At 39.5% G+C, this 20,152-nt stretch overlaps 1 protein-coding gene across 11 annotated transcripts in view; it reads left to right on the top strand.

The window, feature by feature from the left end:
* Positions 1–20,152, top strand: part of CYRIB (CYFIP related Rac1 interactor B) — a 148,698-nt gene that overhangs the window by 90,108 nt on the left and 38,438 nt on the right. For 6 of the 11 annotated variants that reach the window (XM_081816548.1, XM_081816547.1, XM_081816549.1 and 3 more), the window contains 2 exons: positions 3,739–3,777; positions 3,992–4,010. In XM_081816548.1, the coding sequence (XP_081672674.1) occupies positions 3,739–3,777; positions 3,992–4,010 (58 nt within the window). The remainder of the gene's footprint in view (positions 1–3,738; positions 3,778–3,991; positions 4,011–20,152) is intronic. The other 5 variants (XM_081816553.1, XM_006738029.3, XM_031033244.2 and 2 more) reach the window with 1 other exon arrangement.

The raw sequence follows: 20,152 nt of genomic DNA, 5'->3' as shown, positions 1-20,152 counted from the left end.
AAAAAAAAAAAAAGATTGCTTTGTGTATGTCAAGGGGAGCTTAAACAAATGGAATTGAATTTGATTTTATCATATACCCAAATGAAGGAGGAATGCAGTGTAGGTTGCATAACCAGTTAGATTTATGTGTCATCATATTAAATGCTGCAAAGCTATAAATGTGGTTGACAGAATGCTCTGAAGTCACAGCTTTTATGTTTTATGTTTTGCTGGAGGCAAACCTTTAGGTTTGCGGATTTTAGATGCCTGGATTATCTAATTTACGTCCTATCTAATATTCACTACTTTTGAGCTGACATTTGATTTCTAAGGGTAAAAACAATTACAAGTGTTTTCTTATTTCTTGATCTCTTAAGGATCAGGCAAAATGTATAGAAGTTTTCCCCGTGGATTTATGCAAGTGGCACCGGATTTGCTCCTCTGGTTAATGAGAGTGGCCAGCCAGGCCACTTGTTTTGTTTATTTCTGGGTGGCTTTGGTCTGCCTTAGGGAAGAAAGTTTGTTTTTGGTAGAAAAAGCAAAAATGTGTTTATTCATTCCATTTGTAGTAACATTGATCCAAGAGGAGCTTTTGAGGAAAACCAGAATGGTTAGGCTTTGAACATAAATAGCTCCCATTCATCTCCTACCTGATAGAAAAAAAGCAAAGATTAGGATTAATAATATATAAATTATAGACAAATCCTAGAGCAAGAGTTGCAAACTGACATTTCATCAAACAAAAATTAACCCTCAGACTGTTTCTTTTGGCCTACTGATTATTTCTAAAGCTTCATTAGTTGATAACATCTAAAAATTGTTTTACCTGAATATCCAGCCCTGGATCACCTGCGTTTTTAGCATGGCATGTTAACGGCCATGGCACCCCTTAGATTAAGCATAGACATTTGTTTGCCCTAGTTAGCCCTTCTAATGCGGCTCCACCCAACCCAGATGCATTTAGCTTTGCAGCCCCTGGAGGCTGTTGGATTAAGAAGTAATAGTAGACCTAAGACTGCTAATGCAGCTGAACCCTCCACTTTGAGTTAACAGAAGATAGAATAGTAGGTGTGAAGACTCTAGGTAGAGAGAGCTGTAGTGGAATTTGGGATGTGTTAGAGAGAAGGTAGTTGCAGAGGAATCCAAGGTTTTTACCTGAGCAACTGGAAGAATAGAGATGCCATCAACTGAGTTAAGGGAGACTAGGTAGATAGGTTTGGAGAGGGAAGATGAGTAGTTTAGTTTTGACATGTTAAGTTTGAGGTATCTATTAAAACATCCAAGAGGAGATACTGAGTAGGCAGTTGCTAGGAGATGGAGACAAATGTCTAGACTGGGTAAGTAAATTTGAGATACGTAGTTGATACATAAAGCCATGAAATGAAATCACAAAGGGAGTGGAGGACCTAGGACTGTGTTTTGGGCACATCAGCATTTGGGGATCTGAGAAGTTCAGCAACAGAGATTAAGAAAGAGCATCCAGTGAGTTAGAATGAAAAGGAAGGGAGTATGGTGTCCCAAAGGACAAGTGTCCTGACCTGGTTTCATCCCAAAAGCAGAGCTTGAGAAAGGGATTTTTTTAGGCAGATAATTTATTTGGGAACCTGTTAACAAGAAACAGAAGTTGGCGGGGCACCTGGGTGGCTCACACGGTTAAGCGTCTGCCTTCGGCTCAGGTCATGATCCCGGGGTCCTGGGATCAAGCCTCGCATCAGGCTCCCTGCTCAGTGGGGAGCCTGCTTCTCCCTCTCCCTCTCTCAATATTTCTCTCTCTCTCAATAGATCAATAAAATCTTAAGGAAAAAAAAAAGAGAAGTTGGAGAACTGGGGCACATGAAACAGGGAGGAAGGAAAGTCAGTGCAAGGGTCTGTGATCGACCTGGTCACATCTCTGAGTACCTGGGGCTTGATCCTGAGGAAGTCCTCTGAGAAGACATGAAGTATATGCCTCTGGATGGGAAGGAGGGGGTATTTATATACCAGATCCCGTTCCCCAGTGGTCAGGGGTTGCTCATAGGGTGTTGATGTTAGTATCTTCACACTCCCAGGTCGGGGTTCATATATTCCAGGATGGCTGAGGAGTTCCTGTAAGCATCTCTTAGAGCAAAGCCCGTGAGCAGAAAGTGAGCCCCAGTAGTGCAGCTAAGGGGAGGTGCCTCAGCTGGAGTGAAATTGTGAGGCAGCGTGTTAGAGGTATCCCATACAGCCTTGTATGTTCCATTAAGCACTTACCATTTAGTCCATTCTACTGCAAAGTTTTCAAGATGGTGGCTGGCCACAACCACTACAGTAGACTTGTAATAGGAGGGCTAGTGGAATAATGTTCATTTTTGCAGTCCTCTACCACTCATTCTAGATTTGCCTTACCTTCAGCCAGCACTTGAACAGGTCAAGGCATTGTCCTGGTTCAGTGACACAGACCTTCTTCTCCAAGGGATCAGTGCCTGTAGTTGATTTATCATTGTTGGGTCGTAATTGTTGCAGCTGCTCATTTATAGTTGTTATTGAGCATGGCAGCCCCAGTCGAATCCCCTAGGTTCTGGATAGATTTCCTCCTGTCCCCATTGTGTGGCAGCAGCCGTAAGTTGTTGTTAGGGTCACTTCACAGGACTCCACAGTATGGTAACCCTTTCCTTAGCATGCTGGTCCAGTAAGGAGTCCAAGATAACCAGGTGATAGTTGCTTCAGAATACTTCTGTGTCTTCTGGCAGAAACCACTCTTCTCCTCCCCCACTATCAGAATTTCTAATCCAATGAACCTGAAGGTTGTCAATCCTATTTCCATGTGTTGGTTCCAGGACTTTTTCCTCCCTCCCTCCCTCCTTTATCTGTCAGAGACACAGCACCACATTTCAACCTTTGGAAGACAGTATAAGAGATCACTTACCATCTTGGAAGGCAGTGCCCCGTCCCCTCTAAATGTGACTAAGCACATAGAAATTGTATGTTTGCTAAGTCCAGGACTCTGGTCATAAAATAAACAATTAGGGAAGGAAATTTTTATGTAAAGGTGAGTAGTTACATTCGTCATTGTCCCCCCACTGTATGTCAGCTCAGCTAGTTTGCTGTAGTGGCTGTAGTTGCTTCTGTTGTAAAGTTAGAATAAAATCATTTTGAAGATTTAATTTTACCTAAAATGTTTTAGGATTTGCAAATACCATAGTAGTATTAGTAAACCAGTCCTACAGAGGACTTCGTGGTTCACTTGAGTTTTGCCAGATGTACCTCTGGCAAATAATAGGTTATTGTCATGGAATATAAGGATCTTAGTACCTTTAGCAAAACTGGTACTTTTAATACATTGAAAGGAAATGAACGTAAACTATGATAATAGTATAGAAATATATCTCTTTTGGTAATTTTAGGCCCCTGTTACAAGAATAAAGACGAGTTACAAATTTTCTTCCCTTGCTGTTCCTGCTGTATGATATGATGAGAACTATGTACTTCTCTTGATAGAGATTGTAGTCTTTGAGTGTCTTGAGGGTGGCAATTAGGGTGTCTTATCTAAGCCTATTGGTATTTCCCAGGGCTTAACGTAATGGCTTACTCTTAGTAGGTTCTTTATAAATAGTTGTTGATTTAATTCAAGGAGGTATATGTCCGTTCATATACATACACACACAAGTGTGTATAGCATGTGTATGTGATATGTGATGGCATTCATAAACTTTATTAAAGTCAGTTTTAATAAAATTAAACATGTTTTAAAGTATAATAATGTTTTAGACTTTCTTCCTTTTTTCTTTCTTTAAACAGATAGAAGGACAAGAACAGAATCACCAGCACTGGCTGAAGGTAAATATGTCTTTGGAGGAAATGATAATTCAGATAAAAATGAAAAGTTATGATTTAAAAAACTACATTGGCTCAATATAATTTAAGGAAGATGTTCTGTATATAATATTGAACTGCTAAAAATATCTTTAGGAAATATCCAATACTGTTTAGTTTCTTAGAATAGGAAGTAGTGGGGAAAATGTAAATTAATTAGAACTTTTTTTTTTTACAGCTTTCTTTCAGTAGGAGAGGTATGTGTTTTTCTTTGAATTCCTTTTTAAGTCATTTTAGTTATCACCAGTATAGTTAAACAGGAAAGGTCTAACCCATAATTCTAGTTGTTTAATATATATTTGCTAGAAAGGAAGACACTTTTACATGCTTTCTTCAATAAGAATTCTAGCTGTTACTGATTTTGGTCCTCTTGAAAAAGTCTTAGAAAATAGCCACCACAAAAGTTACTGATACAGGGGTCCTGAGTACTTAAACATTTATAATCCTGTAGTTGTTTTAATTATAACAAGTTAATGGGTATTTGAAAATGTAGTTTTTCTGTAGGTATATTTTGTGTTCTTCAAGTGAAAATGATCAGCTTAAAATCTCTTTCTGTGCTCTTCCTAGTTATAAAAAGAGATATTTACATTTCAACACTTGCCTGTCATTTTACTAGAACTGATAAGACCGTTATCACGATGGTCTTTTGGGATTGTAATTACCTCACCTGCTCTGTGTATGTCAGTGCAGGAGTTCTCAACCTTTTTTTTGTGCCATGGACCTCTGGTAATCTGGTGAAGCCTGTGAATCCCTTCCCAGAATAATGATTCTAAAAATGATTCATGATTTTATGAAGTAAAACACATAAGATTAACAAGGAAATTAGTTATATTGAAATATAGCTAACAAATATTAAAAATATAAATTTTTGATAGAGTAATATATGCTTCTCACATTAGAGAATAAGCTTTAGCAACAATTCTGCTAAATACTGTAATTTTAAAGTGATAAGTTTGCAGTAACTGTAGTATAATATGAAAATACCTGTGATTTCTATTGATGATAAGTTCATAGGTGTTCCTGATACTACTATGCTTTGTTGCCTATAATCTTGATTGAAGGAATTGCAAAACTTCACATAGAGGTTAGTGAAAAGGTTCCCATCCAAGTTCACAGGTCACTGAATTCTTTCTCTGGACCCCAGATTAAAAACTTCTGTTAATGAAAAGTCAGACCTTTCTTCCTCCATCATATTTGAATAAGTGTAGTTTTTTATGTTCTGTATAACTAATCTTTAAAAAGTGGAGTTACACAGTCATTTCTTAAGAAATATCCCAACAGTGTAGGCTAGAAGTTCTTGAAACAGCTTTGAAGAAACTTCGGTTTGCTGGTCAATAATCAGAGAAACAGCGGCGTATTCTGTGGAAAAGTAGTCGGAAGATAAGTGGTAAGCCTTGGAGAGTGCCCACCTTCAGAGAATTCACATTCTATTTCAAGGAACATGAAATTAACATGTAAAAAATAAAATATCAGCTTGAGATGTTGAAAGCTTAATGAGAAAAATGTCATAATTTCCATAGGAAGGATGCAAATCGTAAGGTCTGATGCTTGTGTTATGGAATCACAAAAAAAGGTCAAGACTTGTAAAAAGTCATCAAAAAAAGTCATCAGTTTACAGTTAATTAAGTAGTATGAACTGTACAATGATGATGGGCCAACGTAAGCTAGGAAGAGCCTAGAATGGTGTCACTAAATTTGACAATTAAACGGTCATTCAGCACCTTGTCGCCAACTACCAATAAAGGGACTGGAAGATCTGTTGAAGCTTGGCTGATAGCAAAAACAACATTATTGTTTTGAAGGGGACATGGTGGGGCGTCTGACTTTGGGGTATTTTTTGGTTGTGGCACTTGATTTGTTCTGTCAGTGTGATCTGCCCTGATGCCATATTTTAAAGATGTTCTCAAAGGCTTCACTGTCAGTCAGGGTCATTAGATTAAGCACCACTTTTAAAAAACTAATTTGCTGCTCTTGCCAAGTCTCCAAGTTTCTGTAGTTCTCAGTTTCTTCCTATAAAATTAGAGAACTGAGCTACATGATTTCAGGTCCTCTCATGAACCCTGTATTCTGGGCTGATTTTCTCTTTTCTGAGACCCTTCACTTCCTTTCTCTTTCTCCCTACCAGCAACGTTTGAAATATGGTAAAAATACTCAAAGTTGTTAAGTGATTTGAACTTTGGTTTATATAAATATTGCCCTAGTAAAAGCTATACAGTACTTTAAAAGCTGTAATTATTAGATTAGTATACTTAGTTCAAAACGTTTTTATGATGTATACATTCTGCATTTTGCTCTACTGGAGTCTTTTTAGCCTTATAAGCAATACTGATTTTTAAATGTAGGAAGATTATTCAAGTACATATTTTTAAGATTATGTGATTACCAGGAAGAGGAAATTTATATTTTGTATTCTGTTCGATTATGATAAGTTTGGAGGAGTTGTATTTAAGAGAATGGTTTTAATTGAAGTTCAGGAACTGTAGTGTCACTGTACTGAATTCCTTTAGCATGCTGGGCTCAAACAGAAAGACCTGACAAATGGTAGGGAAATATTTAAGGACATTTCTTAGTTAGCATCTGTCATCTTTTTCTAGTCAATGTTGTTTTTCTTAAAATTTTTTTTCTGTGAGAATTTTATTCCTAATTTAGAAATTCTAGTGCTAGTATTGAATTAATTCCTTTCAGGAAGACTTGAAAGTTTTAGTTTTCTTTACTCTTTTTGGCCGAATTATGTGTATTTTCATTTATGACTAAGAAGCAAATGGGGCAAAATGGCTAAGAGAACTGTTAGGAGCCATATTTGCCTGAGTGAGAATTCCGGCCTCATTGTTCACTAATTTGTTGACCTTGAGAAAGTTACTTAATCCTTTTGACCTTCAGGTTGTTCAGAAGTAAAATGAGGATTGTAGTGCTAGACAACCTCCAAAATGGTGGAGGATTTTATAAGATAATACTGTGTATATATTACTTAGCATTGTGTGTGGCACAGAGAGATCTCAGTCGCTCATTTTTACTTTCATTTAGTCCTCAAAGCATTCAGGGACCTCTGCAAGGTGCTTGGGATACGAAAGTTAAGTTATAGTCACACTCAGGGCAAGATGGTTCTGTTGCCCTTAGTTCTTTCAGTCTGAAATGTTTAAGAAGGTCTTTATGATGAATATTCCTAAATATCCCTTTCTGAACTTCATTCTCTTTCAGAAGCTAAATCCTCATAATTACTAGACAGGAGATAGCTTGTCTGTAATTTTTTGCATATGTGAGTATATGTATATAGTCTAATGGGTAAATTTCTTTTGACCTCAGTTTAATATATTTTAAGATATTTCAATTATTTAATGGGTTGTCAAGTGGCATAGGGACTATTTAGTTCTCAGAGGCCAGTGAGAACTGAGACCAGTGAGGAGAAGTTAACAAATGGGCAAATATCAGCTTAGTATAAGTTTTGTGTGATTCTTTGTAGGATTCATGTTGGATTAATTGTGCCATCATTTAATCATCAGCTGAAGTTCCTAAAAAAGTTTCTAAAAATTGACTGAAGTCTAAAATTTTTTATAAAGATTTTATTTATTTATTGGAGAGAGAGCACGAGCAGGGGGTGGGGGCAGAGGGAGAAGAAGAAGCAAACTCCCCAGTGATCAGGGAGCCCGACTCTGGGCTTGATCCCAGGACTCCGAGATCATGACCCGAGCCAAGGGCAGACACTCAACTGAGTGAGCCACCCAGGCGCCCCTGAAGTCTAAAATCTAAGTCATTTGAGAATAGAATGAGTCACCCCTGGGCATAGTCATGCAGAATGAAATATTTAAGCAGGGGCTAGTTGGCTGCTTCGCATGGATGTTGTAGAACAGATACATACAAAGGCTAGATGGTCAAGTTTGACTTCCATTTTAGCACATGTTGTATTTAGTCTGGGCTGCTATAAGAAAATATAGTAAACTAGGTGGCTTATAAATAGCAGAAATTTATTTCTCACAGTTCTGGAGGCTGGAAGTCCCAAGATCAACATGCCAGCATAGATGGGTTCTGGTGAGGCCCATTTCCCAGTTCATAACGCAGCTGTCTTCTCGCTGTGTCCTCACATGGTAGAAAGAGCAACTTAGCTTTCGGGGTCTCTTCTATAAGGACATTAATTCCATTCATGAGGGCTCCACACTGATGACCTGATCACCTCTCAAAGGGTTTAATCACATTGGGTTTTAGGATTTCACGTGTGAATTTTGAGGGGACACAGACGTTCATGTTCTATCTTTTATACTTTTATGTAGACTAGAAACAGCTGATATATAAAATCGGCATGGTAGCAAAACCAGACAAGAATAAAGAAAAAAATTATGTCAGTCTTACTTATGAAATAATCTAAAGTGAAATATTAGACCAAATCTAGAAATACATATTTTTAAATGACTATATAGAGTTGATACCAGAAATGCAAGGATGGTTTAGCAGTAGGAAATGTAGTCATGTAATCTTATTCTTATAATCTCATATTTATAGATTAAATGAAAAAATGATTGATATTATAAAGGTGGGAGTCCTGCCTCAGAATGGTATGTGTATTTGTGTGTGTGTGTGTGTGTGTGTATTTAATGCAAAATCAAGTCAAAATCCCATTAAGATTTTTGTAGAACTTGACAGTTACATGGGTGAACAAAGGACCAAGAATAGCTAAGGCACTTTTGCAGATGAATCATTACTTAAACAGTAAACATAGACCACAAAGAAAAGTGGATTACATGTGACAGATGGCACCATAGACAAAGTTAAGACTAGGATACTGCAATATTACAGATTAGGAGAAAATATTTGCCATGTGTATAAGCATCAAAAGACTGGTACCCAGAAGTCCTATCTAGAATTCCTAAAGCCCAGCTGTGGGGGATGGGAGAGTGATATATCAGCTGGAGTTGAGTTAGGAAAACATACCACCCTGGGTATTTCAAACAGGGAATTTAATATAGAGGATTGGTTATGAAGGTATTAGACTAGAAGAGCAAAGAGGAAGAGGAGACATAGAGTGGCAGAAAAAAAAAAAAAAGGTGGGATGATGGCTCTGCTACCAGAGATAAGCTGCTCCCTGCACTAGACTGCAGCCCACAGCTGCACTTGCTTCTGCCTCTGACTGGGGCAGTGCATACTGGCCTCACCTCATCTGACTGCTCTTAGAGCAGCTAGTGGTCTGTCCTGGCCAGAGATGGAAAGCTTCTCTCTCTCTCCCCTGCCTGCTCACCTTCCAGTGCCTCTTACTGACATAACCTAACAGCTGGCAAGGATGTCATTTACCGATTCTGGGCCCTTGCAGTACGGAGTACAGCGTATAGAAAGGTAGGTGTGGGAAAGATCGTAGAAAAATAAATGGCACAAGTTACAGAGGATATGAATATACGTTTTACAGATGGCCTATAAACATGGAGAGGCACATTTTTACTGATAATCAAGAAAATGTAAATTAAAGCATCAACGAGATATTTCACTAAACATTTGAAGCTTGAGGTTTTGGAGGATGGGAGGAAGGAGATCTTTTACTAGTGGAACAGTACTGTGGAGAGTAGTTGGGCACAATGTAGTAGAGTTACAGTTGCCCTTTAATTTCTAGATTGCCATCCAGTGGAAACTCTTCTGCAGGGGCACAAGTATATGTAGTGTGTGAAAGGATATGTGTAAAGCATACTTTGTGTTTTTTTTTTTTTTTTTTTAAGATTTTATTTATTGGAGGGAGAGAGCACAAGCCAAGGGGAGAGGCAGAGGGAGAAGCAGACTCCCTGCCAAGCAGGGAGCCCAATGTGGGGCTCGATCCCAGGGCCCTGGGATCATGACCTGAGCCAAAGGCAGACACTCAACCGACTGAGCCACCCAGGCGTCCAGCATACTTTGTTAATAGAGAAAAATTGAAAAGGCATTGTCCCTCAATAGGTGAATAAGCAAATAAACTGGTTTCTTTGAACCATAAAATACTGTACTGAGTGAACATGGATAATTCTCAAAACACCAATAAGTGAGAAAAGTGAGTTCTAAAGGAATATGGACAATATCATGCAAATTGAAAAGCAGAACAGTGCTGTGTTGTTTATGAATACAGACCTTCACAGTAAAAATTCTAAAATATGTTTGGAAAGGAAGTATACTTTTAAGATTACTTTAGGAGATGGAGGAGAGGAAAGTTAGTTGGGAAAGGTTGGGAGGTTAACTGCACAAAAACATAGGGAGGCCTCTGAAGCAGCATACGGCAAAATGTCATTGCTTTGATCTGGTGGTAGAGTATGTGAATATATTTTTTTTATGTTTAAATTATTTTCTAATTTAAAGAAATAGACAGCAAGAAGTACTTAAGAATCAGCCCCTCTGGGAATCCTTTGGTTAGGTGTTCCTTTTTCTGTATGTTCATTGTGTTGTTTGTATACTTCTGTATGAAGCATGCTGCACCATTTTGTCTCTTCCACTCGTCTGTGAACTCCTCGGTGCCAAATACTCAGTGTCTATCACAGTAATCGGCAGACAGGAGCTAAGGAAAGGCGGTTTGATTTTAAACAGCAGCAACTATCACCAGGCACTGTAAACACCAGCTAGTTGTGGAAATACTCAAGGTTTTACGTATGCGAGGGTTTTTATTTAGTGGCTCATCCATGCATTGTTGCATGTGTATTGCAAAGTGTTCAGACACCTGAATTCCAATCCAGTCATTTTTGTTGGGCATCTTTGAATGAGTCATATGTGTTCTTTGAATATCAGTGACTTTACATTTAAATTTTGTTTTTAAGATTGAAAGAGTGGGGGACAGGACAGAGGGAGAGGGAAAGATAATCTCAAGCAGATTCCCTATTGAGTGCAGAGCCAGACTCGGGGCCCCGTCTTATGGGGCGCCATCTCAAGGACCCTGAGATCATGACCTGAGCCGAAATCAAGAGTCAGACGCTTAACAGACTGAGCCACCCAGGCGCCCCTCTACATTTAATTTTTTTAAAAATTATTGATACATACAAAAGAATACCTTTATTTGTAAACGTGAAAGCCTAAAATCCCTGAATCCACCAGTAACTGAGGAACTGGAATGTTACCCACACCTTTGAAGTTGCCTGATCCTAGGGCCCTGTCTCTCTCCAGAGATAACCAGTATCTTAAATTTTGTGTTTATCATTCACTTGCATATTTATATATTTTACCATACATGTGTAGGTATAATTTTTTATGAATTTCAAAATAGTGGTACTTTTTTTTTTTTTAAGATTTTATTTATCTGAGAAAGAGAGAGAACGAGCTGGGGAGGGGAGGGGCAGTGGGAGAGAGAGAAGCAGACTCTCCGCTGAGCAGGGAGCCTGATGCGGGGCCTGATCCCAGGACCCCAGGATCATGACCCGAGCCGAAGGCAGCCGCCTAACCAACTGAGCCACCCGGGTGCCCCTAAAATAGTGGTACGTTTTAAGAAAGTGAATTCACAGTACTATTTCTTGTTTAAAGATCGTATTTTTTCAAGAAAAACCTTCTTAATCCTTGTAAAATAGGTAATTGGGGGTTCAGTGTTTGTTTTTGTTTTTTTTTTTTTTTTCAGATTCCCATCACCTTTCTGTACATTCTTAAACTACTTGCCTTGGAACTTTATATTAGCCCTTCTAATAACTTATGTCTTTACCTGATGTAAGGCATTATAGCAGGAAGCATGTCTTTGCTTTCTTGTTTTAAATTTGCAACTCAGGCAGTAATTTGCATTGGTGGTTTAATTTTTAATAGCTGGAGGCATGGAGGAGTACTATTACTAGTAATCTCTGAATCAGATTCAAAGATGCCATGACAATCTGATGTGATACTAATTTATGATGGTTCACTTCCATTTAAGGGGTAGTATTGGTCTCCTAATTTATTGTATTTATTGTACATGGCCAGGCATCCTAGTGAGTCTTTTATTTAAAATAGTGTAAATAGGGGCGCCTGGGTGGCTCAGTCGTTAAGCGTCTGCCTTCGGCTCGGGTCATAATCCCGGGGTCCTGGGATCGAGCCCCGCATCGGGCTCCCTGCTCGGAGGGGAGCCTGCTTCTCCCTCTCCCACTCCCCCTGCTTGTGTTCCCTCTCTCGCTGTGTCTCTCTGTCAAATAAAAAAGAAAAAAAAAAAATAGTGTAAATAAGGTTTTTCATTTTAACATACTAGATCTAAGTGTATCCACTAGATGTCAGCATTAGGAGAGATGCAGTGTAACATATGTAGAGTCATGACCAGAAGCAATATGAGAGATTCAGTCTAACAAGTACTGACTTGGGTAAAGTCACATATTTTGTGGGAGAATCAAGAGTAGAAATCAAGTCTCCCAATTTCCATTCTATTGTTTGTTTATGTTACATTTCTTTAAGACCGGTAACTGATCTCCATGTGATTACTAGGCTAATATATTGCTCTTGGCATCTACTAGGGATTTATGGTGAGATTTTAATACTTCTGTGGTGGTGGTATGCCTAGGCACCCAGTAGTACCTGAATCCTGCTGCTTCTCCTCTACATTGTGCAAAGGAAGGAAGATCAAAGGATCACTTTATTAATAGTATCTGATGATGATAGATCAGATACTGTGGGTAAGGTTAAGGATTAAGCTACTCTCTGAAACTTCTTCTGTATCAGTTAGATTTCAACCAAGATAGCAGAAACCTTGCTAGGTATTTTTAAGAAGGGATTTAACATGTGGATTTATTTACACAAATGTTGGAAGCCTGAGCAAAAAAAGGATGCTGAATGTGCATGTTTTTACTCACAATACTGCTGACATTAATTCTGAACTATTTTCCAACACCTGTACCAAATGTGTGGGGCTTTTTTTCCCATACCAATTAATTCCCCAACTCTCCAGACACCAACTGGGTATTCTACAATTCATTTTGATGCTGACTCTAACTATGTAGAGTTGGTGCACAGACCTCACAGGTTAAGGGCTTAGTCCCACAAGATTCCCCTCCACTCCAGATGCCATTCACAGGTCCCAGGCCTCCTGTACTCCTGAACATCCAGCTGTGAAGGGGCGGGGCTTGTTCCCATGACTCCTTCCTCAGGTTTGATAATCTGCTGTAATGGCTCATAGAACTCAGAGAAACACGTACTTACACTAGTACCAGTTTATTATAAAGGATTTTATAAAGGGTACAAATGAACAGCCAGATGAAGAGGTACATAGAGTGAGGTCCGAAAATGTCCTGAGCATAGGGGCTTCTGTCCCCATGGAGTTGGGGTGTGTTTCCTTCCCAGCATGTGGTGGATGCATTTACCAATCTGGAATTTCCTCAGACTCCATCATTTAGGGGTTTTTATGGAGGTCCCATTATATAGGCATGACCGATTATAAATCATTGGCCATTGGTGATCAATCTCCAGTCCCTCTCCCCTCGCCAGAGGTCAGGAGGTAGGGCTGAAATCTAAGTGTGCCTTGGTCTTTCTGGCAACCAGCCCTCATCTTGAAGCTATCTAGGGGACTCATTAAAATATGCTCCTGTCACCCAGCAAATTCCAAAGGATTTAGGAGCTCTGGGTTAGGCATGGGGGTGGGGGTGGGATAAAGACCAAATACATACACTGTTCTATCACATGAGGTAACTAAAATATTAATGGTAACCACAGGAAGCAACTTTCACTTCTAGAGCTGGGGGGAAAGAAGGGAAAAGGTAGGTTAGGCAGAATTTAGGAGCTCGAAGGAAGAACTCTAGAAGACTGGAAGCTCAGACCTCTGGAGGGGCAGGCACTGCAGTGCTGCTTGGCATTCCCCAGGAGCTGGAGCCTAGAGCCATAGCAAACTTTTGTTTGTTTTCTCAGATTTTAGGGGCACGTGGGTGGCTCAGTTGCTTAAGTGACTGCCTTCAGCTCAGGTCATGATCTCAGGATCCTGGGATCAAGCCCCACATCGGGCTCCCTGCTCAGTGGGGAGCCTGCTTCTTTCTCTCCCTCTGCCCCTCCCCCTGCTTGTGCTCTTTTTCTCTCTCTCTCTGTAGAATAAATAAAATCTTTTTTTTCCCTAGAGATAGAGCATGTGCGAATGGGGGGGAGGAGCAGAGGGAGAGAGACAAGCAACCTTCTGTGCTGAACGCAGAGCCCGATGCAGGGCCCAGTCCCACGACCCCGAGATCATGACCTGAGCTGAAATTAAGAGTCCGACGACCAGTCGACTGAGCAACCCCAGGCACCCCCAGATAGCTAGCTTTTGATGACAGGAAATGCTGACAGGACTTGAAAAACAGAGACCTTTTTTTTTTTTTTTCTAAGTTTTATTTATTTAAGTAATCTCTACACTCACCATGGGGCTTGAACTTACAACCCTGAGATCAAGAGTCACATGCTCTTCCAACTGAGTCAGCCAGAAGCCCCCAAAGAGGGACCTTCTTTCTTCCCACCTTCCAATTTCCTTGTAGTTGGTGGGGCCCAGTGAGAAGCCAGCTGACAAAGTAGTCTAGGAGATATATTCTTCAGCGTCTTAGTCCTAGCATTAAAAAGAGATTACAGAACGATGGGCTTGGTGGTGAGCGTTAGTAGGTAAATAACTGTCACAGTCTACCTTTTTGACCACACAGTATTCATTTATCTTTTTTAAGTACAGTGCCACCATTTTCATGCTTCCTTTTAGAATTCTAGTACTTGGATAGTGCATGCTCAGATGGTCTTAGAATCTCAGAGGGGATGCTCAGTCTACTTATTTTACCAAATGCCATGGAACCAGGAATGGGGAGAGAGTTGAAGTCCTAGGAGCTTAGATTCTGCTTAAACATGTTTACCACATAAAGATCAGAAAACAGGAGGGGCAAGAGGAAAAGGGAAATCTTGGTTATGCCATTTATTGAACAGATACCTGTTGCCCAGTCGTCGTCATTGTGCTAGAACAAAGATTCTGTTGAACAGCTTCTCTTGTTGGGAAGGAAGGGGGAAGAAAGAATTGAAGATGAAGGTACAAGAAGGTTAGGGTGTGATGTGCATGTGTACGGTAGTCAATGGGGCAGATAGTGCAGTGTCAGGATAATTATTATAGATGCTTTATTGGTAGGCCAGCTTGAGTTGGTTATTTCTCTCCATTATAAATGGCACTCAGCTAACCATTGGAGGTTTCCCACTTCGTGCACAAAGTTGGTATGTTTAGTACAATCAACCGCTATGTTTCTAAAGTAAGTTGTAGCCATGTCAGAAGCTAAGAAGGAATTGTGATTATACCTTTCCTTTAAATTATTGTGTACCTGATTCTTCAAATAAAAGAAATGCCACTGGATTTCACCTATTTACAGTTCTTAAATGAATTCAGTAGGTATTTATTGGATATTTACTTTGTACCACTTTGAAGATTTACTTTGTATGCTTGTATCAGAGGTGCATCAAATACATATTTGGCCAATTAAGTCAATATTCAGCTAAAGCCAAAGCCAAAAATCATCATAGAATACACTTCTGGGATATATTAATCAGAAACTTTATTGAAATGTAATTATTACAATGTTATTAATTTGAACAGTCAGATTTTAAAAGTTTGACCTACTGAAAATAGTTTCTTGTACTATTGTCAGCTGCTTGATGACTCCTGGAGTCACTCTGCTGTTTATTTGCAATCTTAAATCAGCATTTGCTTTCAAATGGTGATGATGTAGTTTCATAGAAGTAGTTCTATAAACAAGACTTTGTGCAGTGTTTGAAGGGGATGGTGCCTGAATATTTTTAGAAGCAGATGTGCTAAGTGAGATTGTTGATACCATTTGAATTTTTTTGAAGTTTCTTCTATTTTAGCTTATACTTGCTGCTTTATGGAATCACTTGGGAAATGTTTATCCTTAATAAACCTTAGATCTAGAAATATGGCATTAGAGTTTTGTAACTGGCTTGCAGGATAGCAAAACTGAATTTCTGCCTGCCTTTCAACTTTGCATTCACGTAATCGCAACATTTGCTATATAGTGGATTGATTAGAAGGATCTTTCTAGCATATGTCCTATAGTATTTTTGTAATTACTCTCTAAGAGCCTGCTAACTTAGTTATTTTTTCAGCAGGTTCTGGTAGGTGAAGTACTTTGTTTGAAAGAACCATTCCTTATTAGTAATTTTGTTTCTGTTGGCATTGTTATTCAGAGTGCAATATTAATTTTTTTTAATATTAAAGTAGATTTTTTAACATGTACTTAGCTGCTTGATTGAGTATATGACAAAGCAGTTCCAGAATCTCTGGTATATCTGGTGGTTTGTTTTTGGAGAGTTCTGAAAGTGATTCACTATATCTTTGCTTATGCAAAATATATTTTGTTATATTACGTTGTGTCATAATTAGTTTCTGAACACACAGCTGAAGAGTGTGAACAAAGCTTAAGCTTGTGATTTCCTCAGCTACTCTTGGCCTTCATCATGTGTGTTCCATTGTCATTGTAAATTGAATCATATTTTTCATTACTGTCCATTCTGTTAATATTTCTTCAGATTCATGATACATGTTGTATGAGAACCAGAAATTTCTTGGCAGACAAGTAAAGCAGAAGTGTGGTTGAATTCTCCATTAACCCACCATCTTGTCCATTTTAAAGGCTTCCCGTTGCTTCTGCGGGTCTAAATGTCTGATAATACAGAGAAATATCATTTAATTTTAAGTAATGTTTTTATGCACAACAGAATATAATTCAGCAATATTTTATGGTAATAAGTTTTCTGGAAGACCTTTTTGCCTAGAATTTAGAGCTTGGATAAAGTCAAGAAGTTCTTTGTCTTCAACACTAAATAAAAATGGTTGGGAGGGGCGCCTGGGTGGCTCAGTCAGTTGAGTGTCTGCCTTCGGCTCAGGTCATGGTCCTGGGATCCTAGGATCAAGTCCACGTTGGGTTCCTTGTTCAGCGGGGAGCCTGCTTCTCCCTCTGTTGCTCCCCCCTGCTTGTGTTCTCTCTCTCTCTCTGTCAAATAAATAAATGGAATCTTAAAAAAAAAAAAAAAGAGCATGGCTCATACATTCCAACTTCAAAAAAATATAAAAATGGTTGGCAGTTTTTAGTCACCGTTTCGATAAGTTTTTTTCACACACACATTTTTAGTCACTGTAAATTGGAAGGTAGGGCTTTGTAAAGCATTCTTCTAAAATCTGTTGTTGTGAAGTTTTTTTAAAAAGAACAAAGTATGTTTTTCAGTATCTCCTTTTCTCTAACACTTCATCATATTTCTTTGAGTTCTTTATTCTGTTACCCGGGTTGAAGATGATACGGATGTTGGCTTGTTATTGGAGTTCTCCGTATAAAATTTTGATAGCACAGGATCAACACTCTGTTTTTAATTCTTCTTTCTCAGATTTGAAGAATTCCCAAATAGGGCTTTTGGCGGAAGACTTATGGTCTAAAGGAAACTAAATAAACTTAAACCCACATTTCCAAGCTTTTTTTTTTAAATGTTATGAATGCTGTTCAGTTTTACAAAGATCAGAATTATGACGTAGGCTAGTCTCCATTCTTACTTTGGAGCCATATTTATGGCTGTAGACGGATATTATGTTCTTGCTTAGTTAGGTGGGCATACTGTAGACTTTCGTGATATTCATATTTTCTGTCACTTTATTTCTCTATTTAATATTTCAAAAATTTTTACTCATAAGAGTAAATTTTTACTCATAAGAGTAAATTTTGCTCATAAGACTACTGGCTTTTACTGAGTGAGTGAGAGAGACAGTCTCTTCATTGACGCTTTCTAAATTCTCAGGCCTTTTTTTTTTTTTTTAATTCAGTTTTCAATTGTCAATATTTATTTTCATTTTTCCTCCCCCCCCCCTTCTTGGAACACTTCTTTTTTTTAAGATTTTATTTATTTATTTGACAGAGAGAGACACATTGAGAGAGGAGCACAGGCAGGGGGAGTGGAGGGGGGAGAGGCAGGCTTCCCGCTGAGCGGGGAGCCCGATGCGGGGCTCGATCCCAGGACCCTGGGACCATGACCTGAGCCGAAGGCAGACGCTTAACGACTGAGCCACCCAGGCGCCCCTCTTGGAACACTTCTATAAAACTTCACAAATTTTTGTTTTCTGTATTTTCAATCATTTATTTATTGAGTCAATATTTATGACTACCTAGTACATCCCCAAGCATTGTTTCAGGTGCTGGGGATAGAATGCTGTACAAAATAGAATCCCTGCCTTCTTAAAAGTTTACCTTGCAGTGGCAGACACAAATAGATAAAGGTACAAATATGTTTAAGAAGGTGATAACCATCAGTTTGAGAAGAGGAAAGAGGAAGAGATTTTACAGGTGGATTAGTCAAGGAAGCCCTCTCTGAGGTGGTCTGATTGAAGCTGTGAGCTCAGTAGCTTGCCATTTGAAGGTCTGTGACACAGCATTCCAGGCTAGGGAAAAAGCAGGTACAGAGGCTCCAAGGAGAGAGAAACCTTGCTTTGTTAGAGAAACTGTAACAGGGTGTTGTGTAGAGTGGTGGGAGATTGAGGCCAAAGTGAGTAAGAGACAGATTATGTAGGGTTTTGTAGGTAGGACCTGGTAAGAAGTCTGGATTTTATTTGAGTGCATCTGTAAGCCATTGCATGTTTTTGAGCAGAAAAAGAATGTGGTTGATTTTTATTTTTAAGAGATTGCTTTGCTTCTTGTAATAAAAAGACATTATGATAGGAAGCAAAAGTAGAAACAGTTAGGAGGCTTTCGAAGTAATCCCGGAAAGAAATGATGGTGGCAAGAACAAGACTGGTGTAGCAGTGAAGGAAGTGAGATGGGGTGTCTTTTAAGCTAATGAGAAAAGTGTATTGAGGAGGAGAAAATGTCAGTTATGTCAGATGCTCCTGAAAGGGGAAGTAAGGTGAGGACTTGAGAATTGACCATTGGAGTTAGCAACGGGGAGGTTATTTGATGACCTTGCCAGAACAATTTTGGTGGTGTAGGGTTGGAAAAACCCTGGTTGGAGAGGAATAAAAGACAATGAGTATAAGCAACTCTTCGTAAGGAATTTTGCTGCAAAGAGAAGCAGGCAATAGGGTGGGAACTGGTGAGGGAAATACAATCAGGGAAAGTTTTTGTTTTGTTTAAGATGGAAGAAGTAACTGTGGATGCCAAAGGGAAAGATATGGAAAAAGAACAGACATAAAGTAGAAAAGAAACTCCGGAATGGATTGTTCTAAATGTCAGATGAAGAGGGGCACCTGGGTGGCTCAGTCGTTGGGCGTCTGCCTTCGGCTCGGGTCATGATCCCAGGGTCCTGGGATCGAGCCTCGCATCAGGCTCCTTGCTCAGCGGGAGGCCTGCTTCTCCCTCTCCCACTGCCCCCCCCCCCCCGCTTGTGTTCCTCTCTCACTGTGTCTCTCTCTGTCAAATAAATGAATAAAATCTTTAAAAAAAAAAAAAAGTCAGATGAAGAAAGTATTTCAGGAAGGAGTGAGTGATAAACTGGGTCAAAGGCTATTAAGAGATCCAGTAAGTTGAAGTGTGAAAATTGCCCTTTGGAGTTAGCCAGATGCAGGTTTTGGTGATCTTGACAGGGACCAGCTTCATCGTATTGGTGGGAATAAAAGCCAGATTGGAACAAATTGAAAGAAAGGGAGGTAAAAAGTAGAAATAGGGGCACCTGGGTGGCTCAGTCGTTAAGTGTCTGCCTTCCGCTCAGGTCATGATCCGAGGGTCCTGGGATCGAGCCCTGCATTGGGCTCCCTGCTCCGCGGGAAGCCTGCATCTCCCTCGCCCACTCCCCCTGTTTATGTTCCCTCTCTCGCTGTCTCTCTCTGTCAAATAAATAAATAAAATCTTAAAAAAAAAAAAGTAGAAATAAAACAGGCAACTTAGATGACAAGTTCTTGCTGTAAAGAGGATAGGCCAGATGGTGTACGGAAGACATGAAGCCTTTGAGTAGGAGAACCAGGTCTCAGGAACAGGTGCAGAGGGCAGACTAAGTGGTTACGGATGAAGAAAGGGTAGAAAGAACAATAGATGACTTTCTTCCTCTCTTTCTTTCTTTTTGTAAACAATGTAGTGAGGTCATTTCTTGCATGTGAGGGTGGAGGATAGATTGTTAGAGGTGTGAGGAGATTAAAAGTAAATAAAGCCTTGTGAAATGGTCACCTGGTGAAGCAGGAGAGTAGACTGATTGGAGATGCATAGTAGGATTGTGTGGCAGAACTGAGGATGCACTTCATGTTAGCGGCCATATGTTTAAAGTAGTGGTTCTTAACTGGGGCACTTTTGCTCCCTAGGAGATATTTGACAACATCTGGAGGCATTGTTGGTTGTCACAGCTGGGTGCTGGGGTGATACCAGGTATCTAGTGGATAGAGGCCTGGAATGCTCAACATCCTACAGTGCCCAGGACAGTCCCCACAACAGATTATATGGGTCAAATGTTAGTAATGCCAAGTTTAAGAAACCCTCATTTATAGGGAAGCTAA

The sequence above is a fragment of the Leptonychotes weddellii genome, chromosome 4 (assembly GCF_054177405.1).
Source record: "Leptonychotes weddellii isolate Sample4059 chromosome 4, ASM5417740v2, whole genome shotgun sequence".
NCBI classification, from domain to species: Eukaryota; Metazoa; Chordata; class Mammalia; order Carnivora; family Phocidae; genus Leptonychotes; species Leptonychotes weddellii.
The sequence above is the reverse complement of the archived record's forward strand: the minus strand, read 5'-3'. Positions and strand labels throughout refer to the sequence as shown.